This window comes from Ursus arctos, unplaced genomic scaffold, assembly GCF_023065955.2.
Source record: "Ursus arctos isolate Adak ecotype North America unplaced genomic scaffold, UrsArc2.0 scaffold_33, whole genome shotgun sequence".
Lineage (NCBI taxonomy): Eukaryota > Metazoa > Chordata > Mammalia > Carnivora > Ursidae > Ursus > Ursus arctos.
The window spans coordinates 12,393,753-12,420,502 of NW_026623019.1; the positions used below are offsets into that span (position 1 = coordinate 12,393,753).

The following is a 26,750-nucleotide window of genomic DNA, read 5'->3' on the forward strand; positions in this document are numbered from 1 at the left end:
CACACATCATTCATGTTATCATCTTCCAGCTCGCTCCACCAAGGACAGATCACCCCCAAGAGAAATTAACTTATTACCCAGTAGTCAGAGTCTCTCTCCCTCTCCCTTTCATGTTTTTAACAAGAAGCAAGCAAAAACAAATTTTGCTTATTCAAAGGAATTTATCTAGACTTTTGATGTCCAAGAGACATTCCTTGAAGACAACAAAGATTGGATTCACATCCTCTTGCCTTCACTGTATCCACTTACTTGATGGATAAGTAGCCTGCAAACTTCCCTTGTCATAACTTATAAATTACGTTTTATGTCATTAAATCAAGTATATAAAATTATTTTTTTAACCACAACCTCCACCCCAAATGAAAACAAAAACAAAGAACTTCCTTGGATATTGTGTCTTACACACACATTTCTTTAGCAAATTAAAATTATTCTGCAACCCTTTCTCATGTTATCATGGTTAAAACTGTCTCCCATTGCCTTATTACCCCATGTGATTTTTTTTTCTTGGCTTTAAAATTTTGGGAATCACCCTCCACTCCTGAATTACCAGTCAAGAAAAAGCTCTACTTTCTCTGTGATACGAAATGTTCAAAAGAATGTTAATAACTCTTTTTCCATGTAATTTTAAAACATCTCATTTCCTGTACAAGTTCTCTGAAAGTACCCAAAGGATCAAAGTATCAACATAAAAGACCCATCTCCACACCAATATCTTACCATACTTGATAGTTTTTAAAAACTTGCCAACAGTTCTCATCTTAGCAAGAACCTAGATAATTCATTTACAGAACATCTCACAGCTCACTGGTTTGATTTGGCTAGAAATGGGTCACAAATGTGTAACATGACAAAGAATTCAAAGAAAACAATTAAGTATGGTATCAAACAGCACTTGAATTGAAAGCGAATAGGTATGTAACCAAGGCTTGGGTGTAAAAATAAATTAACACAATAAATGTGTAGACAGGGTAGAAATAAAATGTCACCCCTAGACAGGGGCTATTGTAGATGGAGACGTAACATTCATTCATTTATTCCTGGTTATTAAAGAAGAATATGATTTCTGCCCAGAAAGGATCTCAGAATGTTTATCCATTAGCTCATGAGGACACTGTCCTGCATTTTATTTTAACTGGAATATTTGAATAACCAAAATATTCCATTCGCCAAGTTATAGAAATCAGTAAATCTTACTGTATAAACTAGTTCTTGGCATTCTCAGCCATTATTCCTACTTTTTATTATCCAGCCTGCATAAAGCTATTAAAGTAATTCTTTTCAGAATTGGGCATTTTTTTCTGGGAAAGTATTTGTAATAGCTTTCTTTTAACTTATGAATTTATTCAAATTAAATATCTGCAGGCAGGATCATCTCTGGAATATGAAGTAGTTGAAAAGTTCATATTCTATAAAGCCAGAGATCAGACCTCCAGTGGTCAATCTACCGCTTCTCCGCTGGGTGGCCCTGAGTGAATCATTTTTCTGACCTGCGAGGTTTTTATTTGTAAGATGGAGAGGATGACAATTCTTACCTCATAAGATTTTGGTGCAAATTTAATGAAATTATACATGCAATGAAACAAAGACATGAAGGCACCCAATAAATCCTATTTTCAAAGAAAGTACAGGTGAATAATTTTATATCTTTTTTAAAAAGATTTTATTTATTTATTTTTTTACTTGAGAGAGCACAAGCAGGTGGAGTAGCAGGCATAGGGAGAGGGAGACCCCCTGCTGAGCAGGAGGGAGCCCGACACGGGGCTCACTCCCAGGACTCTGGGATCATGACCTGAGCTGAAGGCAGATGCTTAACTGACCGAGCCACCAAGATGCCCCAGATAATTTTACATCTTTTTTTTTTTTTAAGATTTTATTTATTTATTTGACAGAGACAGCCAGCGAGAGAAGGAACACAAGCAGGGGGAGTGGGAGAGGAAGAAGCAGGCTCCCAGCGGAGGAGCCTGATATGGGGCTCGATCCCAGAACGCTGGGATCACGCCCTGAGCCAAAGGCAGACGCTTAACGACTGCACCACCCAGGCGCCCCTAATTTTACATCTTTAAATGAGGAAATTCTTTCCATGCATGGTAAAAAACAAGAAACTATAAATTTAAATATTAATATATTTACATAAAACAAAGTTTTTTGAGTAACAAAAATATTTCAGTGCAGAATAAAAGACACTTGGAGAAAAACATCTGCAACATATGCACCAGGAAAAGGGTAAATATGAGCAGTGCATCACATTCTTACAAATCAGTATGAAACAAACAAAAAAAAAATGGGTAAAGGATATGAATAGGTAATTCAATAAAAATGGGGCCAATACCTATATGAACAGATGTTCAGCCTCATTAGTAATCAAAGAAATATAAATAAAACAACAGATTGGCTATAATTAAAAAGATGGGCAAAACCCAGCATTTGTAAGAGTGGAGGCTTCTCTCATACATGTCTGGTAAGTATATTGATTGACTGAATCTTTTTAAAGGGCTCTTTGGTGATATGTGTCAAAATTTTAAGTATGTACTCCCTTTCCTTGGTTGTACTTATTTGGGGGGGGGGAGATATTCTATATAGGTATTATTTCCACAATCGGACAAAAAATAAAGCTGTTTTCATTTTGTAAAATTAAAATAGTTTCTTCCCTTATTCTCAGGGTTGTTATGAGAATAGAATTACATTCTCTCCCAAGTAAGATCTCAGACAGCCTTACAGGGAACGGTCACAGCTGTAATGACTGCTAACATCCCTGTACCACCTCATCAATGGCGAAGTACTGCCGCTCACCTTAATTCTCACAACTGCTGGCCATAAACAGAGCTGGAACTCTCATTGCTCTGTTATGAATGATTATGAGCCTGGAGGCTCCTTTTATCCCCACGTGGCATCAGGCATTGCCCCAAGGACTGGAAAAATGGAAAAGGGGCCAGAACTCAGGAACCTAGACCATCTTCTCCACTGGCCATCCCCTAGGGGGCACTCAACTGTCAGTAAGTTAGTACCTGCATAGCATCTTTAGGCTCTTTTGCCTATGGTTGGTTCCTTTGCCTACTGCAATATATCGCATAAAAGGGACTGCCTGCCATCTGCTGAATGCTGAAGAGCATCATTCCTCAATGCAACTTTGTGAAATCAGTCTTGTTCTTCAAGCTCTTTAACAGATCTGTCCATGGGATGTGAGAACTGCCCCCTTCCCGCCAGTAAGGCCTTAAATTTACGCTCTTATCTATGACCCCATCAGAAATTGTGATGGACAAAATTAGGATGGGGCAAACTGCCCTGTAGTTATCCCAGACCCCAATCTCCACCCCCACCCACCCACCCCATCACACTTGTCAGGCCACTTTCCTACATTAGGGATCCAATATGCTTATCCTCTTTTCCTCTCACATTTTTTCAAGAAGAGAAGGGAGGAAAAAAAAAATCCACAAGCCTTCTGAAACTCATTCATACCCTAGTATAAATGAGGCCAACAGCAATGGCATTCCATAACCACAGGATAAAAAATGTAAGGTAATATAATGAGGTTACTATACACGGGATCTCAGGGTATTCAATTATTTCCAAAATATTTTAAGGCAAGAGGCTTGTTTCTGACATCACATTAATAATGGTGGTGCCCCACAACATTTGTCCAGAGGACCTAGGCCCAAATTTAGCCAGATTTGGGTATCTAAAAATTGTTTATCAGTTTATCTTGAAAGTTAGGGAATTTTCCTGAAATAGATTGTAATCTTCTCTATGGGACCTTAAACCTCACCAGCAATTGACTGTTAACAGCTGGTACGAGCATTAAGTTTACTTAGAATGTTCTGGAAAACCTTAAGAGAATTAGAATTTCTTTAAAATCTTAAAAAAGAATATGCCAAAGTATAGGAGTAGCACTTTTTGGCCTCAAATAAATCATAGCATCTACTATGAGCTCTATTACAAAAGAGCTTTATTAATGAAATCTTTTATTTTCTATATCCACAAAAGGTCAAATAAACTACAGCAGAATAGTATGGCATCAATAAGAATGACAATGTAGACTTATTTTTGAGGGCACAGAAAGCTGTCCATGATATATATTTTGAAGTAGGTTAAAAGAATGAACATTATGACCCCATTTTTTAAATGCGTGTAATGGGACATTATTTTCAAGGAGGAGGAATTAAGCCAATGTGTTTTCATTCTCAATAATCCATAGTTGCAAGTCACCCTGTGGCTCCAATATCAAGACCTCTGTCAAATGGCCTCAGACAGGTTCTACTGGAGTGTAGAGAGGACACTCCTTCCAACAGTAGAAATCTATCCTGAGGCTGCCCCTTCCAGAGTGGATCAAGAAAGAATAAGGGAAAGGAGGTAAAGGATGCAGGTTTGTGCAGGCATTCTTTCTTGGGGCTGATGGCTCAGAGATGAGAAGGTGGGAGCCTATATGGTGCACAGATCGAAGAGAATGCCTAAGACAGAGGGACTTTCACTCTGCTTCCTTTAAGTAACCCTGAATTGCCCCTCAGCTTTTTTCTGAACTTTTTTTTTTTTAGATTTTATTTATTTATTAATTCAACAGAGATAGAGACAGCCAGCGAGAGAGGGAACACAAGCAGGGGGAGTGGGAGAGGAAGAAGCAGGCTCATAGCGGAGGAGCCTGATGTGGGGCTCGATCCCATAACGCCGGGATCACACCCTGAGCCGAAGGCAGACGCTTAACCGCTGTGCCACCCAGGCGCCCCTTTTTTCTGAACTTAATAGGCATCAGACACTGTTGGAAAATCAAAAAGATACGTGGTTCCCGTTGTATCCCCATATCATACACACAAAAATAAACACACACAATTATGTGTGTGAGATGGGGAGAATATCACTTGCCCAGTAGAGATGACAGAAGTTGGAGCTAGATAAATAATGTGGCATGTGACTTAGAGCAGGCACTCTTCCAACTTGATCTGGCAGCAAACCTTCCTCCCTCATAGTAAACACAGGCTCCATCTCGCTTCAAAGCCCTGGCTACTTCTGGCCACCAGAAACGAACCAGTTCTCCAAACTAGACAAAAGACCATCTACTGGTTTCAATTAGTCATTAAAAGTGCTCTGTTAAGTAGAAAGAATATGGTCAGTGACCAACCCGAAGAAACCTCCCTAAGGAAAGTCTGCTTAAGATTCCCTAACAGAACAGCAAAAAAGAAGTTCTAGACAAAGCAGCTATGATTAGCAAATAAAAAGAAAAATAAGGGGGAGGAAAATCTCGTGGTTTAGGTTTCAAAACTGTCTATGTGCCATATAACACAATAATATGTTGCCAAATGCAGTCAGGCTATGGAAATCATGACCTATAATCATTAAAAATGGAGCTTAATGTCTTTCCATTGCCCACAAATTTAAGACAGATGACATGACTAGCCTCATCCCAGCCAAGCTAGACAGGGGTTTTGGGCTTGGGGGGTGGTGTTGGGTTTTTTTGTTTTGTTTTGTTTTTTGAGGTTTTTTTGGCCACTCATTATTCCCAGAGTATGATTTTCTAAGAACTAAAACCTTTACAAATATAACTAACCTTCCAACCAACTGCAGTTGCCAACTGGTTCTGAGCCTAAGGCCATGTCCAGGGAGTTCTATAAATTTTGCATAGTGCCAAATACATAATCCTCGTTTCTAAACTTTCTCAATATGCTTTGACAATGGCAAGACAAAGGGAAAATTGTTATTGCAGTTAGAGCAATTGTTCAATGGAGCCCAGGCTTGTGGAAATATGCTGACTGCATTTAAAAACTTAGATTCTGCCTTCTTAGGTGTGACGTGGACCAAGGTACTACAGGGGGCACAACGAACAGCTTCCAAGGCCTTCTGCCTGCTGAGCAACCATGAAGCTGAGAGTCAAAACTCCGGACTTTAATTCTGATATCACATTTGGTTCACTGCTGCCCAAGTTTTGCTAAACATCACCATCCAATACCACTTAAATGTTTGGAAATCCTCTAATTGATGTGTTCTGTGGCCACATTTTCCCTTTTTTTTCTTGGAAATGCCAAAAGGGCTCAGTACCTACGTAGTTAAAGAATAACAAAAGCTGGAAAGCTACAATAGAAAATACTTCTAATATCATCGTGTGGCTGTTTAAGCCAAGATTGGTTTTCTAGGTTTTCTGCAAAATTAATGTCGAAAGCAGTTTCTTTTTTCTGAGTACGTTCTAATGGGGAGGGAATTGCAAATGAAAACTATTAACTGAAAACCATATAGCAATGTAGTACTATGCCTACATTGCAAAGTAAAAACAGGCAAATGAGATCGAGCACCTGCCATTGAAAATCTATAATTCGTATGTTCAAGTTAATTGTATTTAGCATCTACTATAGAACAAAAGAGCCATGATCCCTGCCTTTACAAAATGTGCAGAATGGTGAATTGATTGATAATTAAACAAGCAATTACATGGGGTGCCTGGATGGCTCAGTCAGTTGAGGATATAACTTTTGATTTCAGCTCAGGTCATTATCTCAGGGTTGTGGGATCGAGCCCTGCATCAGGCTCCATGCTCGGCACAGAGTCTGCTTGTCCCTCTCCCTCCCTCTGCTTACGTGCGCACACTCTCTCTCTCAAATAAATAAATAAAATCTTTTTAAAAAAATAAAATAAAATAAAAAGATAATTAACAAGCAATTACAATGTGTCATACTAGAAAGTCTGGGATGGTGTGGAGGCACAAAGGGACACCTACCATGAGCTTAGAAAAGTCAAGAAAGGCTTTCTAGAGAGGGCTAAAGCCTGAACTATGAATAGACTTTTCGAGATAAAACAGGAATACTCCCAGTTTTAGAAAAGATTATGCTGGTGAGGATAGGTGCTCATTTATGGCTTGAATTATTCATTCACCAATTCCACAAATATTTACTGAACACACACTGTATTCAGGTATACAGTAAAAGGGATTCCCTTCTTAATGTTATTATATTAGTAGTAATAGTTGCATCAAAGATAATGTTATCTCTATTATCTATAGGTTATGGATCATATGTTTATTAAATTTGTCTTTCATTCAGCAAGCACTGGACTGAATGCCTAAGAGGACAACTGACATTCCTCAAGTTGCTGACATGAAAAGGAGTCAAAATCAGACAAAGCTTCTGCCCACAATGTATGTCAATTCAACTGGCTAGATAATTATTCATTGTACTTCAATTCTTTGTGCTATGGAAAATATGCTGATTTTAAAATACACAGGAAGTTTTGTCATGGATCTATGATTCTAGTCATTCCATTTATATATGAATACTAACTGTGCAGAATAATATATAGTATTAAACATATGATTAAAATATATGGAAAAATATATGGAAACAGTACCATAACTGGGGATGGAGACACTAATGTGGTGGTAGATGTTAAACAAGTTCTCAAGAAAACACAAAATATTTTACTCTGACTATTTCAGATTCTGTAATATAAATAGTCCCCACCATGGCCAATTGCAAACCATCAATGTTTTACCAATTGGTTTGCAAAATTTCTGAAAATTTATCAATCAACCTTCAGGAGCTGATATAAGCCAGCACTAGCACACCAGTAGGTGAAGGTAAGAGATGAAAACTCTTCCCAGTTTCATGCACTGTATTGGATGTATTAAAAGTAATAATTGATATTAGTCTCTAACAAATAATGATACAGATTGTCATTTCTAGGTAACTATTAAAAGAAGAGCAGAGGAACGTAGTAATAACAAGCAACTAGAGAGAAAATGGAATAATGAGAAATATTTAATCAAAGGAAATGCAAGAAAAGAGAGACAATGAAATGTAAAATAGGTAGGACAAATAAAAAACTAATAATAAGATTGTAGACATAAACTAAAGTATATCAGTAATTGTATTAAGTATAAACGGACAATATACCTCAATTAAATGTCAAAGTTCTCAGGGTGGATATAATCCAAGACCTAACTACATGCTACTTAACACCCTTTAAATATAAGGATATAAAATGAATAAAAGTAAAATGATGACATTTTGCAATATATACATACCAAATCATCATATTGTACACCTTAAACTTACACAATATTATATGTCAGTTATATCTCAACAAAGCTGAGAGGGGGAAAAAGCAACATATATTTCAAAAAAGCAAAATAATAGAAATATATAAACCACACAAATGTCAATTAATAAAAGCTCACTTAGCTATAATAATATTACATAAGGTAAGTTTTAAGGTAAGAAAATTACTAGAGATAAACAGAGACATTTCATAATAATAATGGGTCAACTAGGAGGATAAAAAATTTTTTAAAAAGACAGAAAAATTTTTAATTTGTATTCAACAACAAAAAAAATTGATGAAATAGGAGCAACAGACAAATCCACAATTATAATTGGAGATTTCAATCCTCAGTAATTAATAGAATAAGAAGATAAGACAGTCAATAAGATTGTAGAAGATTTTAACACTATTAACCAACTTGGCCTAATTAACATTTATGCAACACTCAGCTACCAACTGTAATATATTTATTCTTTTCACCTGTACATAGAAACATAGACCAAAAAATGACTATATGCCGGGTCATAAGGCCAATTTCAACAAATTTTGACATGACTAAAGCCATATAGAGAACGATCTCTGACCACAGTTGGATTAATCATTTAATCAATATGAAAAGATAGCAAGAAAACTACAAATGTTTGGAAACTAAGCAATATATTTCTAAATAATCTGTGGGCCAATGAGGAAATCACAACGGAAATTAGAAGTATTTTAACTGAATGACAGCAAAAAAATATAACATACCAAAACATATTTGCTTCTAAAGCAGTCCATATAGAGAACTGTAGCACCTTAAATGCGTCTATTAGAAAAGGCTGAAAAATCAGTGACCTAAAAATACATCTCCAAAAGTTAGAAAAATAAGAGCAAAGGTGCTCAGGCAGTGAAGCAGGGCAGGATCCCATGTATGACACCATGATCTGAGGACCCCCTGGATTGTGAGAAGATCGGTTGGTGCCTAAGTACAGCATGGTTTTCAGGCATAGGCACCTGGAAGCCAGCTGAGAACAGCAAGTCTACAAGCTGGCTTTCTGCTCTGTATTGCCATAAACTGCAAACCGTTGCACAGTTGTGTGACTGCTTTCCTCAGACGGGTCCGAGCAAAAGACAGAAGCACAGCAAGACCCTTCCCGGGAAGGAATAGAGCAGGTCCGCTCCCCGGGAGTCCCTAAAATCTGGAGTTTTAAAACTCAGTCGTGTGCCCAAGATAAAAATGCTCAGACACAGGCAGGGTGAACACAGAGTTCTGACGGAAACCAGGGAGACAAGAGTGACTGACTGCTCTTCTGTGAAGACTCACTGACGAGTGGGGGGCACAAACTTCCAGCTCTGGGGCTAGAGAGCAGAGTGCTGCCATATTAATCCCACCCATCAGGGCCAAAAGCCTTCAGGGAGCAAAACGGCACCACCTAGTGGAATCTGGAGCCGCTTACACCAAGCCCTGCCACCCTGCACACTGGAGGCGCACTTCCACTAGGGCAAGTCCACCTGAGAATCAGTGCAACAGGCCCCTCCCCCAGAAGATCAGCACAAAGAACTCCCTCCCACCAAGGTTACTGATCATAGAGGGCTGCAAAGCTTCAGCTCTAGGGGAAAATAGTATCTAGCAACCTTTATACTTTTATTCTTTAGTTTTTTATTATTTTCTTATTCTTTCAATTCTTTTTTATTCTTTTTTAATTTTTATGTATGCTTTATATATATTTTTTATTTCCTTTCACTGTATTTTACTTTATTTATTTTTTCTTGCTTTCTTATTTTGGGATCTACTTTCTTTTAACAAGCTGACCAAAACACACCCAGGATATAGCTTGTTTGTTCGGTTTTTTTGCAGTTGTTTTTGTTATAATTGTTTTTGGTTTTGTTTTTCTTTCTTCTTTTCTTGTCTGGACAAAATGATGAGATGGAGAAATTCATCCCAAAAGAAAGAACAGGAGGTAGTACTTACAACCAGAGATTTAATCAATACAGATGTAAGTAAGATGTCTGAACTAGAACTTAAAACAATGATTATATGGATACTAGTTGTATGTGAAAAAAGCATAGAAGACACTAGAGGATCCCTTACTGTAGAGATAAAAGAACTAAAATCTAGTCAGGCCAAAATTAAAAGTGCTATAACCAAGATACAGTCCCAAGTGCAGGCCATAAAAACAGAGATGAAGAAAGCAGATGATCAGTGGTATAGAAGATAAAATGATCTCTCTCTCTCTCCCTCTCTTGCTCTGTCAAACAAATAAAGAAAATTAAAAAAAAATACCATCAGCATTTTTCATAGAGCTAGAACAAATAATCTTAAAATTTGTACGGAATCAGAAAAGACCCTGAATAGCCAAAAGAATGTTGAAAAAGAAAACCAAAGGTGGAGGCATCACAATTCCAGACTTCAAGCTATATTACAAAGCTATAATCATTAAGACAGTATGGTACTAGCACAAAAACAGACACACAGATCAATGGAACAAATAGAGAACTCAACTCTACGGTAAACCAACCTTTGACAAAGCAGAAAAGAATATCCAATGGAAACAAGAGAGTCTCTTCAACAAATGGTGTTGGGAAAACTGGACAGCCACATGCAGAAAAATGAAACCAGACCACTTTCTTACACCATACACAAAAATAAACTCACAATGGATGAGAAACCTAAATATGAAACAGGAATTCATCAAAATCCTAGAGGAGAACACAGGCAACAACCTCTTTAACCTTGGCTGCAGCAACTTCTTGCTAGACACGTCTCCAAAGGCAAGGGAAACAAAAGCAAAAATGAACTACTGGGACTTCATCAGGATAAAAAGCTTTTGTATAGCAAAGGAAACAACAAAACTAAAAGGCAACCTATAGAATAGAAGATATTCGCAAATGACATATCAGATAAAGGGCTAGTATCCAAAATCTATAAAGAATTTCTCAAACTCAACAGCCAAAGAATAAATAGATCAAGAAATGGGCAGAAGACATGAACAGACATTTCTCCGAAGAAGACATACAAATGGCTAACAGACATATGAAAAAATGCTCAACGTCATTCAGCATCAGGGAAATACAAATCAAAACCACATGAGGGGTGCCCGGGTGGCTCATTCAGTCAAGCACCTGCCTTCAGCTCTGGTCATGATCTCAGGGTCCTGGGATCGAGCCTTGTGTCGGGTTCCCTGCTCAGCAAGGAGTCTGCTTCTCCCTCTCCCTCTGCCCCTACCCTCTGCTCATTCTCATTCTGTCTCTGTCTCAAATAAATAAAATCTTAAAAACAAACAAACAAACAAACAAACCACAATGAGATACCACCTCACACCAGTCAGAATGGCTAAAATTAACAACTCAGGAAACAACAGATGGTACAGCCACTCTGGAAAACAGTATGGAGCTTTCTCAAAAAGTTTAAAACAGAGCTACCCTACCACCCAGCAACTGCACTACTAGGTATTTATCCAAAGAATACAAAAGTAATGATTCGAAGGGGCATATGCACCCCAATGTTTATGGCAGCAATGTCCACAATAGCCAAAATATGCAAAGAGCCCAGATGTCCGTCGATGGATGAAAAGATAAAGAAGATGTGTATACACACACACACACACACACACACACACACACACACACACACACAGGAATATTACTCAGCCATCAAAAAGAATGAAACCTTGTTATTTGCAATAACATGGATAGAACTAGAGGGTATTATGCTAAGTGAAATAAGTCAGTCAGAGAAAGAAATATACCATATGATTTCACTCCTATGTAGAATTTAAGAAACAAAACAGATAAACATAGGGAAAGAGAAGGAAAAATAAAATAAGATAAAAACAGAGAGGGAAGCAAGCCACAGAGACTCTTAACTATATAGGGAACAAACTGAAGGTTGCTGGGTGAGGTGATGGGGTAACTGGGTGATGGGCAGTAAGGAGGGCACTTGATGTATGAGCACTGGGTGTTATATGCAACTGATGAATCACTTAATTCTACCCCTGAAACTAATAATACACTACATGTCAACTAAATCGAATTTAAATAAAATGATGATAATAATAATGAAAAAAAGAATCTTTCTACAAAGAAATCTGTAGGTTCAGCTGGCCTCATCAGTGATCCTACAAATAATTAAGGAGGAAATAAAAATATTATTTAATATTCCTTATTTATTCCAGAGAATAAATATGAAAAAACACTTCTAACTCATTTGATAAAGCCAGGATAACTTGCTTCCACAATCTGACAATACATTATAAGAAAGAAAATTCTAGGCTAAAATTCCTTATAAAGAGAAATTTTAGAAAATCAAATTAACAAATACATAAAAATTATGATATACCCTAATCAAATAAGGTTTATTTTAGGAATGTGGAGATGATTTAATGTGCTAAAATCAACCTAAGAAATCCTTCATATTAACAAGAGGAAAATCATGAAAATCTTAATAGATGCAAAAATATCACTTGATAAAATTAAAAACCCATTTATGACTTAAAACAAAAAAGCTGTTAGCAAAATGGGAACAGAAGGGAACTTCCTTTATCTTATAATGAGTATCTACATAAAAGCTACACAGCAAACATTTAGAGGATCAGTCTAAGAGGTCAATATCTAAATATTAGCAGTTCTAGAAAAAGAGAACAAAAACAAAAAGAAATTATCAAAGCAACAATAAAGGTGTTATCACAGTATATCAGCATATCACCAGTCAACAAAGAGAAAGTACTCTACAAATTTTGAAGAGATTTATCTTCTGTCCATTTATGGAAGAAAAAAATTTACCTTGAAAAAAAGATTATGTGAAATCTGCTAGCTCATATTTGCAGGGAATCCGGACCAAAAACTAGAAGAATTTCATCTGTAAGATTTGGACCCCTATAATTATTTCCCATTAATCCTTGATCTCCAAGGAAATGGAAGCAAACACCTCAGCTTTCAGGTACTGGAGTGAGTTTTTGCAGCCTGGCCACCTGCCTACCCCTTATATAAGAACCTCCACATTAGGAACAGAAAGGGGCCTTAAGTCACTGACATAAATAAAACCATAAACACACATTATCTCAGGAGGAATTCCTCAACCATGAATGGGTGTATTAGTAACATGCAGAAAATATTTTACAAAACTCACAATAATACAGAGGAATTACAACAAAAGCCATAAGATATGTTCACCCCCTACAGCCCATTTATTAAGAGATGGGTGTATTTAGGGGCACCTAGTTGGCCCAGTTGGTTAAGCATCCAATTCTTGATTTCAGCTCAGGTCTTGATCTCAGGGTTGTGAGTTCAAGACTCATACTGGCCTCCACACGGGACGTGGAGCCTATGTAAAAAAAAAAAAAAAAAAGAAGAAGAAGAAGAAGAAGAAGAAGAAGGAGGAGGAGGAAGAGGAAAAGAAGGGGGGAGGAGGAGGAGAAGAGGAAAAGGAAGAAGAAGAGCAGGAGGAAGGGAAGGAGGTGGAGGAGGAGGAGGAGGAGAAGAAGAAAGAGAGACAGAGAGAGAGAGAAATGGATTATTTGGCTAGACAGTATTTTTAGAAATAGACAATTCATGTTAACTTTCTCTTGATAACATTTGGGATATCTTGAAACATTTGGGTTTCTCTTGAAATGGTGAAGATCTAGCAATATTTGCCTGAATTTTCACAAGGCAACAACTGGCTGTTGTTGAGAAGCAGCTACCCCTTTAAAATGAAGCATTCAGTTCCTGATTGGCTATAGCAGCAACCCCTCCCTGTTGTCTTCGATCCTTTATATTACTTGGCTGGTGCCTCTGGGTATATAAGTTTGTGACCTGCGTCCTGTAGCTATGCCACTCAAAATGCAGTCCACAGACAAGCAGAATCAGTAATACCTAGAAGCAGGGAATAAATGCATATTCTCAATCCCTACTACAGACCCACTGAGTAAGAATCTCTGAGGGCAGCTTCCAGGAATCTGTGTCTTGACATGGTCTCTTGGGACACCTGGGCGGCTCAGTCAGTTACACGTCTACCTTCAGCTCAGGTCATGGTCCCAGGGTCCTGGGATCAAGCCCCAAGTCGGGTTCCCTGCTCAGCAGGCAGTCTGTTTGTCCCTCTCCCTCTGTCCTGCTCGTGCTCTCTCCCTCTCAGTCTTTCTCTCTCTAACAAATAAAAATCTTAAAACAAACAAACAAAAAAAACAACCACCATGGTCTCTTAATCACGTTTCTGTCCCACCTGAAACCATACGTTAGCAATTGCTTTTAGAACTTACCATGGAAAAGCTTTGTTTCCCATTAAGAATGGGTTTGTTTTTTCTTCTCACACAAAAATATATCCTACCTTCCCTTAGCTACCAGAAAGCTCAGACATTAGTTTGTGGATCTTTCTTGGAGTGACTATGTGTTCTGTCCCCCCGTCACTGCCCCTTGGTTTTTGCCTCCTAGTGAAATGTATTATTTCTTGTACAGCAATACTTTGGGGTTTTTTATATTAATGTCTTTTATTTTATGGAGTTCTTGAAAGAGCCTGAAATCCATCATAGAACGATATGAAGGTATGAATAGACACACAATGGTTCTGAAGTCTGACTGCCTTGGTTTTTTAAATCTTGGATATTCCATGTACTGGCTCTGTGATCACAGACAAGTCACTTAACAGTTCCTCATCTCTTAAATGAGGGATATATTTGTATGTCACAGGATAGCACTAGTGTTAGGGCTCAATCAGATAATTCATGAAAAGCAAATTAGCATGCCATCAGCAAACAGAAAGAATCACCAGTTAGGGATAAATTCCAGCTGCACAAAACAGAAGATCTACTTCAGAGATTACCAAATAAGAATTCATTTTTTCCCTCAAAAAATTTCACATTGAGGTGGTCTAAGAAAGCAACTCCTCAGCGTCATCAGCTGTCTCGAGTTACCCCTTTCTTTCTCTCTGCTCTGCCAACCTCAGTGAGTGGCCCTGATCCTATGGTCTCCTTGTTGCCTCAAGATGGAAACTCTACTCTAGCCTCATCTCAACCTTCCAATCAAAATGAGGCACTGGAAGTGACAAGAAGAAAGAGAGGGTAGTAATATTAGGAAAGGAAGACTTTTCCAGAAATCACCTACAAACCTCTGCTTCCTTTTCCTTGGTCAGAACTGTGTCACATAACTACTTCTAACTGCAAGACTTCGAGTTTTTTTAGCAGGGCACATTATGACTTTCTCAGTCAGGAAAAATGGAAGAAAAAACATTGTGTAGACAACAAGTTTTATCTGCCATCTAAAGACTCAATATCTGTTATTTTTATTTACAAAGAAAACTAAAAGATCAATCATATATACCAAAAAAAAGTTTGTGTGTATGTGTGTACACACACATACATAGTCTTGAAGCTTCCCAGTTGAAAGTTTCTATGCAAGCTTATATTGTTCAAGATGTTTATAAAATCACCAATATTAATAATAGCTACTGGCTATATCCAGGCATTAAAATATTTTATAATTACTACATTAAAAAAAATTTTTTTTATTAAGTAAACTCTACCCCCAACGTGGGGCTCGAGCTCATAACTCTGAGATCAAGAGTCACATGCTCTACTGCCTGAGCCAGCCAGGTACCCCCATACAATATTACATTTAATCTTCACAATACTATTAATAGCTATTAATATTTATACCCATTATATTGATGTGTAAACTTGAATATTTCAAAGAGATGATAACTAGCCCAAACTTACTTAGATAGTAAGTAGAATAGTTAGGATTTGGATTCAAATCTATTGTACTTCAAAAACCTCTGTTCTAAGATTCCTCTTTCTAAAGATCATTTCTTCCAGAAAAGAATACATTACTATTTCTTAACAAAGCAATAGCCTAGTCATTCTCACCCCCTTCATGGCTTTTTGTCCAAACATTCTCTCCTAGGCAGAATACATGTCTCATTAAAATATGGTCCATAGTTTCTCCTCACTGCCTGAACAAGGTTCCTGAGTGGGTATTTTTTTTTTTATGTTTCTTTTTCCTACCAGAAAAAAAAAAAGAAAGAAAGAAAAGAAAAGTCTTTCAGGCATCGAAACACCCATTCTCCCCTTAACTCTTGCCCTTAGCCAAAGGCCACATTGCTCCTATTAGAGACACCGGAGCTCTGAGAGATGCATTTTAATAGTATTTTTGTAGAAATGTTGTAGATCTTTTTTAACACTCAGACCCTAAGAAGGTGAGAAAATGGCATGTGGGAAGACAAGTGTCCCTGCAGTTTATTATTTGAGAAGACAAATGGCTTTTTCACAGAAGATGAAAGATTATGAGAAAACAGCATTCGTTGCTAACCACACTTCACTGTTAGGATGGTTAAAAGGGAACTGACGTGCCGTTGGAAGAACAAAATCCAGGAGGACCACAGAGGGAGACAGTGGGCTACAGGCTGTCAACTTGCACTATGACCTCGTCCTTGCTGTGAAAGCAAAAACAAAGCCCTGGACCATCCAGCTGGATCTTAGAGAACTGAGAAAGGTACACAGGCTGGACTCCGGATGGTAAGTAACGCTTAAAAAAGGAAAAAAGGAGCTAAAGTTTCAACCTAGTTTTCCTCCCCATGGCCAGTTTTCCCAAAAGCATCCTTGCAAAAGATGGCTTATCCTTTTCGTCAGCAAATGAGGCATCCAGGTCCAATAACATAGTGCTAATGGGCAGCTCATTAAAATAAAAGGATGATACTTTTATGTCTCCCCTAAACTGGAGTTAGAATAATGGGTTGTTTCCCAACAGAGACCCAGCTCATCATCACTAATTAGATTCCCAAAATAGAGGTCTTTTTGAATATTCAGACTAGAACAAGAATCTCCTTTGTTTACATCTTTGCAAGTATTTCTCATTAGATTCCATGGAAGCTGGCAGTAGATACCATGGATCAATGCACTCAACACCCACTTCAGGCTCCTTTTAGTATACGCCTTCATGTACTAGAAAGCTAATATCTACATAACCCAGATTCTCTTGTAAAAATACCTTTTAGAGACTTGTAATGCATAACCAAACAATGGGAGGTAGGGAGATCAGATCTGCCCACAAGAAGAAGCATCTGGATCTCCAGGGGCAACTGCAAATAAGGTTCTACTCTCAGGCCACTAACATCATAGATGTCAAGTGGCAAGTAATAGCAACAGAAAATCAGAGTTTCTCTAAACCATGTCTGACTGTATAGTATCCAAACTTAACTCCCCGACCCTCTTGGAAACATGATACGCTACTTAATGCTCTAAACTTAATCACTTTCTGTTTAAACTACTTAGAGTAGATTCTGTTATTTGCAACTAATAATACTGGACCATATGGAAATTTGCACCAGAAATGCTTGCCATAAATGGACCCTTTAAGAAAATGGTCACTTAATGTTAATTATATAAGTCTGCTCAGGCTGCCATAACAAAATACCAAAGACTGGGTGTTTAAACAACAGAAATTTATTCTCTCACACTTACGAAGCTGGGAAGTCCAGATCAAGGTGCCAGCTGATCTGGTTCCTTGGTAAGGGCCCTCTTTCTGCCTTCCAGATGGCTTTCTTCTCGAGGTATCCTCACATGGCAGAGAAAGAGCTCTGGTCTCTTTTCTTCTTCTTATAAAAACACTAATCCCATCCTGGGGACTCCACCTTCATGACTTCATCTAAACCTAATTGCATACCAAAGACCCCACCTCCAAATACCGTTTAGTCCATAACAGTTATTTATTCTGGTTAGGTGTAAAGCTGCTTAATGCTGATTAGCATTAGAGGCTGGGGCACTAACTGTCTAATGGACTTCCATAAAATTCAGTGTCAAATTACCAGTATGCATCTTGAAGGAAAGGGGCTCCTAGTGGGTTTTGGCAGACCAAGTTACTGCTATGAAAAGCTATGCTGACCAACATGGGGCATGCAATGGTTATGTGGGACGCGAGCTAGCTAGTTCAAACTGTGCTGGAGAGTTTTAATAAAAAATAATAATAAGTTTGGGATTTTAAATTCTTGGCCAAAGTCACAGTCAGAGAACCATGACTTTCATAATGTGGACATTATCTCTTGCCACTGCTGAGCAGATACTGCCAAAGAGAACTTGCAGGATCTGATCCTATGGGTTGTTAAAATATAACGTAAGTTCAATTCCAGCCTCATCCTAGAGTCCTACATGAGATTTAGAGCACTAATTTTGGAAGAGTAGATCCTCAAGAATAGGAATAGGGAAATTTGTGGGATTTGGAAGCTTCAAGTTACCCATCCTCTCTAACTCCACTGAACCTCCCTTATCAGCAAAAGCAGCTTTTGCCACCCTGTCTGATAAGACTTTTGCTGTCCCACTTGAAGACCTTGCCATGTTTCTTTAAAAGGATTGTCAATTCTCTTTACTTCTTACCTGTCCTCTCCTTATTACCTCCAAACCTATATAAAAGTCAGATCCCAGCATGTTTCAGGCCCATTACAGACTCAGAAGTTAAGGCTTTACACAGCAATACAATTTCAAGGTATAAATTTATACCAACATAATCCTAAAGGAGATTTGTGGGGATGGACTCTGAGAGTAATAAACAGAGCTGAGGGGGGGGGAAACCAATTTAAGATCAGGCCGATCTTTTTTATATAGGTGCACTTAGCAGATTCTGGATTCACTATGCTGTTTTGAATAGTTGGCAGGAACTCTGATTGCTCAACTAATTAATAACACTCAGCCTGATGGGGCCTCTGCTAAAAAAAGTAGCAGGGTTTTTCAAAGTGTCCTAGTGTTATCTTCTCTAGGCCAGAAATGAAGATAGGAGACACTGCTGCTGAGATAAATTTCCTAATTTCAATGGGATCCTGGAGCAACACAGGCCAAGTAACATCATTTAACTATAAGAAGCAAAGTGAGTGTAGTTACTGTGAGGATAGCAAGATGTAAGTAGTAATGAGAATGATTTGACCTGCAAAAATCTCTACAGTGGCTTATAAACCTTGAAATGCCTTAGATGAAAATTGGCAGCACACTCATTGTCATGATCTGTATAAAAGAAAACTCTAGGTTTGACAATGGACAGTTATGCTCTGTGAACCAATTTCAGACTTGAGTCAGTTTGCAGCCCCAGGGCCTCTTGAATCAAGAGGAGGTTGATCCTCTTAAAGAAGGTACCTTCTTTACCCTCAAAGGTACCTTCACTGTGGCTATTTATTAGGGGAAAGGGACATATTGATATCACTTGGAGATTCAATGAAGCTAATACTAATCTCTGGCGGCCCTGAACACCACTGCCAACTAACTGCCACAGTGGGAGCCTAAGTGAATCACCCGATAAACTACTTTTCTATTGAATATCACAGTGGTCTCAGAGGATCTTTAAATCCACTCTGTGGTCATTTCCATGCACCCTGAGTTTATGATTGAAATGAAGATACCTAGAAATTAACATAAACCATCCCCCACTGGTTTCATGACCATTGAGTAAAGACTTCTGTTATGAACTAAATGTCTGTGTATCCCCCAAAATTCATATGTTGAAGCCTAAACCTCCAATATGATGTATTTGGAGGTAGGGCCCATGAGAATGGCTCCCTCATCATAGGATTAGTACCTAGAAGATGAAAAGATGCAAGAGAGCTTGATCTCTCTCCTCCCATGAACATGAACAACAAAGAGATCATATGAGCACACAGCAAGATGGCCACCATCTATCTGCAACCCAGGAAGAGGGCCTTCCCTAAGAACCAAATCTGTCAACACCTTGATCCTAGACTTCCCAGCCTCCAGAACTGTGAGAAAAAATTGGCTGTTGTCTAAGCCATCTAGTCTATGGTATTCTGTCATAGCAACCTGAACTAAGACAACTTCTAAAATAATGGCTTAAAAAATACTACATCTATGAGAGAATCCATGAGCAAGATGGTAATACCATTATATCTGTTTAACTTTCCTGTTTGACGTCTGTAAAACACAGCTGTTTCTTGGTAAATAACAGGTGTCTTATCATAAACTTAATCAGATGTTAATTCCAATGGCTGCTGCTGTTTTCATTTGTAACAATTTACCGGAGCAAGTCAACCCAGCATTTGGCATGTGATCTGCAACTATTTATCTGAAAAATGCTTTGCTTCTGTCCCATTATGGAACCCCAGAAGCAGTTTGTTTTCATCCAGTGGGGTCAGCAGATGCCCTACATTCTTTTGCCAGAGGGCACTATCTGACCTCTGGTTCTGTGCCATTATTTACTCTGTAGAGACTTTGTGTCGCCATTCCATGGGACATCATACTGGCCCACTACTCGAACGACATGATGACAGAAACTTGTAGACAGAGACAGTCAGGTACACTAGACGCCATTATGAGACACATGCCTGGCAGAATGTTAGAGATAAATTTCACGAATAATCAGATATCTGCCATCTCAGTAAAGTTCTGGAGGGACTAATGCTTTGTGACAATTGGGGGTAACACATACTTCATTTTGGTATGTTGCTCCTACTCTCTCATTGAGTAGTTTGTAAAGTTGCCAGCTTTGAATAAAGGGGAGAGAAGGCTCTCAGCCAATTAGTTACAGGGCGAATAATTCTGCCAATTGGCCCTTATGAACCAACAAACTCAAAGGTGTTTAAAGTATCTGTCACAAATCAGGATGTTATGTGGCAATAGTGGCAAGTCTAAAAAGGATGATCACAGGGGCGCCTGGGTGGCGCAGTCGTTAAGCATCTGCCTTCGGCTCAGGGCGTGATCCCGGCATTATGGGATCGAGCCCCACATCAGGCTCCTCCGCTATGAGCCTGCTTCTTCCTCTCCCACTCCCCCTGCTTGTGTTCCCTCTCTCGCTGGCTGTCTCTCTCTGTCAAATAAATAAATAAAATCTTAAAAAAAAAAAAAAGGATGATCACAGTGTAAGCAATCTGGAATTTGGAAAATAACCACACACTTTTTAGCAAATCACTATTTTCCTTCTAAAAAGTAGTTTCTGACTTGGTCCTAGGTCCTGAGAAGATGGACAGTGGGACACAAAGTAACCATGAGATCTGAAACACATGTGATAAATGCAGGTTATTGACCCACCAAGGCATAAACTTGAGTGTGCCCAGCAGCACCTTGTCATCAATGAAGTGTTACACTTTACATCAGTCTGGGGTAGGTCCCGAAAGCACAAGTTGCATGAGGATGTATTTTTATATACATATTCCTAATATGCCTATTTCTGTTGTACTGCCACTTACATGAACTGATGGGAAGTTGCCTTTTAGAAGTTGATTAAAGTGGGGCACCTGGGTGGCTCAGTTGTTAAGTGTCTGCCTTCACCTCAGGTCATGATCCCAAGGTCCTGGGATCGAGCCCTGCATGGGGCTCCCTGCTTCTCCCTCTGCCTGCTGCTCCCCCTGCTTGTGCTCTCTCTCTCTCTGTCAAATAAATAAATAAGATCTTTAAAAAAAAAAGTTGATTAAAGTGGGGAAAAAATATCAGCTGGACTTACAAATGGTCTTGTTCAGCATCCTGGCATCAGCTGTAAATGGGCTAATTTCTAATTACAGCCTTAGTTAGGGGTGGCCTTAAAGAAGGGCAGGAGGAAAATGTATGGAGGAGAAATGACTGAAGTCTCAGATGTACAATAATTCACAGAAGGTAGAGGCTATTGGTTTTGTCCAAATGGTGGTGGACTTGGGTTTAATGACAAGATATCTGGAAAGAAATATATGTGTGATCTTTTCAGAATAAACCAAGTATAAATACATTTGTATTTAATACCCATCCAAAGTGCCCTCCTTAGAGTGTTTAACAGTAATCATGTAGACAACACGACTTATTCTCTGTATGTCAACTGACATCTTTATCCAGACCCCTCATCTATCAAGTAACAATAGTGGCAGGAATAAAGTTATGCACTGGTATAATGGCATCAAGGTCTAGCTGGCCAATACCACTGATGACTATTCAAACTTCCAGCCACAGAAACCAACTGCTAGCACCACACCTCTGGGAGATCAGCCATCCACTTGGTGGAGTGGGGAAACTACTTTGTCTTCTCTAGAATAGACATTTATTCTGAATATGGGTTTGCCTTCCATGCCGGCCATGCTTATGCCAACATCACCGCTCTGGGACTCTCCATTAAAGTAGACTAAAAATACCACTTCTGATCAATGAACTCAATTTTATAGCAAAATAAATAAAACAATGGGTACCACTTACAGGAGTCACTGACCTTGTGATGTTCTCCATCACTCAAAAGCAGTTGACTCTACTGAATAGTGGAACTGCCAACTGAAGAGTCGTAACATTAGCTGGGAGTTTGGATTGCTCTTCCGAAGTTTGCTCTAAACAAGTAAATATTTGTGCTGTTTCTTCCACAGCCAAAATATACAGGCCCAGGATTATATTTATTTTCTTAGGCTGCCATCATCAAGTACCACAGACTGCATGGCTTAAGCAACCAAAAACCAAAATTCATTTTCTCACCGTTCTGGAGGCGGAAGTCTGAGATCAAGGCTCAGTAGGGTTGGTTCCTACTAAGACCCTTGAGGATTTCTCTCGTTGGCTTGTAGATGCCCTTCTTCTCCCTGTGTCCTCATTTCATCTTTTTTCTATATGTGTCTGTGTCTGAATTTTCTCTTTTTATAAGGACACCAGTCAATTTGGACTATGACCCAACTTAATGACCTCAATCTATCTTGATTTCCTCTATAAAGATCCTATTCCTAAATACAGTCACAGTCTCAGGTATGGGGGACTATGATTCAATGTACAAATTTTTGAGGAAGTCACAATTCAGCCCATAATAGGGACCAAAGGGGCAGAATTTGGAATGGCACTTGGCAGTGTTACCCCTGATAAACTCCTGACACAATTTTTGTTTTCCATTCTGGCATCTTTGGACTCAGCTTGTTTAGAGATCTCAGCACCTAAGGGTGAAAGAACAACTTTAGCTGACAAAATAATTGATCTAGAAAGTAAGAATCCTACCTGATAATTTCTCCTATTATTTCATATATGGTGCATTCATGGTGATTAATGTAAATTTAGTTATGGAATATCACAATGGAGTTATAACCAGCTAGGATAGGGATCAGCAAACTTTTACTGTAAAGGGTCCAATTTTAGTGGATATTTTAGTATTTCAGACTTTGTTGGTCATACAGTATCTATAGCAATTACTGAACTCCGCCATTGGGGGAGAAAAGCAGCCACAGACAATCCATTAAAAAAATGAGTATGGCTATGTTCCAACAAAACTTTATGTACAACAAGGGCACCTGGCTTGCTCAGTCTGTCGAGTGCATGACTCTTGATCTCAGGGTTCTGAGTTTGAGCCCCACACTGGGTGTAGGAATTACTTAGAATGAAAATCTTCTAAAAAAAAAAAAAAACAAACAAACAACAGAAACAAAAAACTTTATTTACAACAAAATGAGTGATGGGCTAGATTTAACCTGAAAACTGTAGTTTGCCAAATCCTAAACTAAAGGATAAAAGTGTGATTCAAGATATTTGCGGTAACTGTAAGACTGTGATTCTCCCCTTTGGGAAGAGGGTAAGGAATCATTGCATTCTGTTTTGCAGGAAAATGTTTTTGTTGTCATTATTGTTTTGAAGTCTAATTATCAGTCTTTGTAGTCCCAGCTAAAGAGGGAGACTGTGGAAGGTATTACAAACTTGCTCACTCAATTTTTTTTTTTAAAGATTTTATTTATTTATTTGACAGAGAGAACACAAGCAAGGGGAGCAGCAGGCAGAGGGAGAGGGAGAAGCAGGCTTCCCACTAAGCGGGGAGCCTGATATGTGGCTCGATCCCAGGACCCCGGGATCATGACCCAAGCTGAAGGCAATCGCTTAACCAGCTGAGCCACCCAGGCACCCACTCACTCAATGTCTAATCCCAATCCCTTTTACCATATTTTCCTGTCCAGTAGAGAGTGGAAAGCTAACACTTCGCTTCTGAGAATCTGTTTTAGCTGGGGCTATACATGTGACCTGAGTTCCACCAAAAAAGACACATTCATTCAAGACCTGAGAGTAGAAATGAATAAAGAGAAACACAGCAGCCCTCAGGGAGATTAGATATTCAGACAAGCACACTGGCAGGAGTGTTTGGTTCTCTTAGTACTAAAATGGTGGAGATTTTACTGTGTGATCCCTAACGCCACTGGAGGAGAGCAGAAAGCAGCATTAGAGGGAAAATGCACTAGAAGACTTTTTGGCAGGACTGGAGATTTCTCCAGGCTGCACTGTTGTCAACTGAGCATCCCCCGTGGGTTTACTACCCTCCAAAAAAGAAACCTAAAAATTACAGTTGTTATTATATGAATCTCTCCTCTTCTGAATAAGGATTCTTGTTTTAATAACATTTTATTACCCAGAAACTAATATAATGCCTAACACAGAATTGGCACACATGAAACTGCAGCAACCTGAAATGAGCGCCTCATCAATACCCAGAACAGAAAGGATTATTGCCTGAAGTCCGGAGAATTCGGGTAAAGGTCACACCACTTTTCTTTTCCCTATACCAGCCAACTTCTGGGGACTTGGCTAGGGAAACTTATAACACAAAAACTTTAAAACGAAGACTCAAAAATGGAAGGCACAGATTTCACGGGGTTTTAAAACTTCACCTTTCACAAACAAAACCAGGTCTCTAGGGGTACACGAGATGACCACACAATGGCTGGTGCGTGTGTGGGTGGGTACACATGTGTGCGTGAAATCATTAATTTACATTTATAGCTAATAATAATTAATTTACACTAAACCTCTCAGTGCCAAAGCCTAGATATTAGAGGGGGAAGCATTTATGGTATATCTCCTATGCTTTAAGTAGTATGCTTCAAATGCTTTTTCTTACTTAATCCACACAACACTACAAAGTGGCTATTATTTCATCTTCACGGTCCCCACAAAATAGGTATTATGAGAAAACAAGGAGCGGGCTTGGTGAAATAACTGGTAACAGATATTTATTAAAAAGCCATTCTTAGGGGCGCTTGGGTGGCTCAGTTGGTTAAGCACCTGTCTTTGGCTTGGGTCATGATCCTGGGGTCCTGCGATGGAGCCCCACATCTAGCTCCCTGCTCTGCCAGTTGAAAACTAGTCACTGTGTGGCCATTAGATACGTCTGTCTTGTCTGCTAATGTGTAGGCTACATAGATCTGTCGCTTCCCATCCCCAGTGCCCAGCACAGAGTCTGACACATAGAGGCACTCAGGAAGCAGTTCCTGAATGAATAAACAAATAAACGAACAAATAAATTAATACCATGTACCAGGAGGATCGCAAAACACTTTACCTTAATTATCTCATTCAATCCTCAGAACAAACCTATAGGTTATGTCCTATTTTTGTCCCCATTTTGCAAATAAGGAAGCTGAAGGGCAGAAATAGAATAGCTTGCCTAAGTTCACATACATAGTGAGTGACAGAACTGAGATCCAAGTCTGGTATCTATCATATTGCTATTATATATTTCGATCGGCATCTTCAAATAGATTTTTATTGCCGTTCACATGAAAGTGAAGAATAAGTCACTACAAGACAAGCAAACAATCACAAACATAGCTTTATCACACGTAAAGGCTGCTAAGTGGAAGAAAACACAGTACCAGGGTTTTCTGGTATACCAGAATACCTCACTATACTGGGTTAGGTTTGAGACTTTTTCACACTTTTGTGGTAAGAAACCAAAGCTGAGGATTTCAGAAAACAAACTTGCACTGGGAGGGGTTTAGAAACAGCTCAACAGATCCTACCATTCTTCTACAACACCGTAATTTTAAAAAGTAGCCATTTTAGGCTTTTGCAAGAAAGAAAAAGGTCACAAATCAGAAATTATAAATAGATGAGTAAATTATCTTCCATACTGTTTCACTTTTATGGGATATTTTTTCATTAATTCCATCATCTGGACTATTTTACTTGCAAATGAACTTTTATTTATGAATATATGTATTTAAAAACAATTTTACATGAATGTATAAATGTGGACCTTTGACTTTTGTAATCTCTTATCTTTCCTCTACATACATCAGCTCTTACTCCCACCCCACGAGAATTCACTTTTACAACCTAGTCTATATCCTTTCATATATTATTTATGCTCACATAATTCTATTTAATCCTGTATATATACTTATCCATACACAACTAACATTAAAGAGACAAGTTTTTTGGTCGTTATTTTATAAGAGGGAGCTCACATCAACTATGCTTTTCGGTATCCTGCTTTTCTCCCTCAAACCCTCATGGAAATTCCTCCAAGTTTACTGGGATTGCTCTAATTAATTCTTTTCAAATGGCTCCATAGTATTCCATGGTCTGCATATAATTTATAGTAGTCCCCACCTTATCTACACAAGATGCGTTCCAAAACCCCTAGTGCATGCCTGAAACTATGCAGAGTACCAAACCCTATATATACTGTTTTTTCTTATACACACATACTTGTGATAAAGTTTAATTTATAAATTAGGCATGATAAGAGATTAACAACAATCACTAATAATAAATTAGAACAATTCTAACAATACACTGTAATGAAAGTTATGTGAATGTGGTCTCTCTCAAAATATTTTACTATACAGTACTCACCCTTCTTGCGATGATGTGAGATGATAAAATGCCTACGTGATGAGATGACGAGAGGTGAATGACGTAGGCATTGTGATGTAGCATTTTGTCAGAAGGATGGTCCACTTCCAGTCGCAGTTGACCTTGGGTAACTGAAAGGGCGGAAAGTAAAACATCGGATAAGGGGGTGGGGTACTACTGTATTCAATCTGGATCCTATTGATAGGAAATGTTCTTTTCCTATGGGCCACTAGAGAGCACCAT

General features: G+C 38.6%; 1 protein-coding gene across 3 annotated transcripts in view; it reads right to left on the reverse strand.

Moving 5' to 3' along the window:
• Positions 1 to 26,750, reverse strand: part of CEMIP2 (cell migration inducing hyaluronidase 2) — a 191,401-nt gene that overhangs the window by 39,271 nt on the left and 125,380 nt on the right. The window contains exons 24-25 of one of the 3 annotated variants that reach the window (XM_057305541.1): positions 26,508 to 26,638; positions 7,719 to 13,321 (exon numbers count right to left, since the gene is read on the reverse strand). In XM_057305541.1, the coding sequence (XP_057161524.1) occupies positions 13,292 to 13,321; positions 26,508 to 26,638 (161 nt within the window). In that variant the 3' untranslated portion in view covers positions 7,719 to 13,291. Of the gene's footprint in view, positions 1 to 7,718; positions 13,322 to 26,507; positions 26,639 to 26,750 lie in introns of those variants that run through there. The other 2 variants (XM_057305542.1, XM_026519368.4) reach the window with 2 other exon arrangements.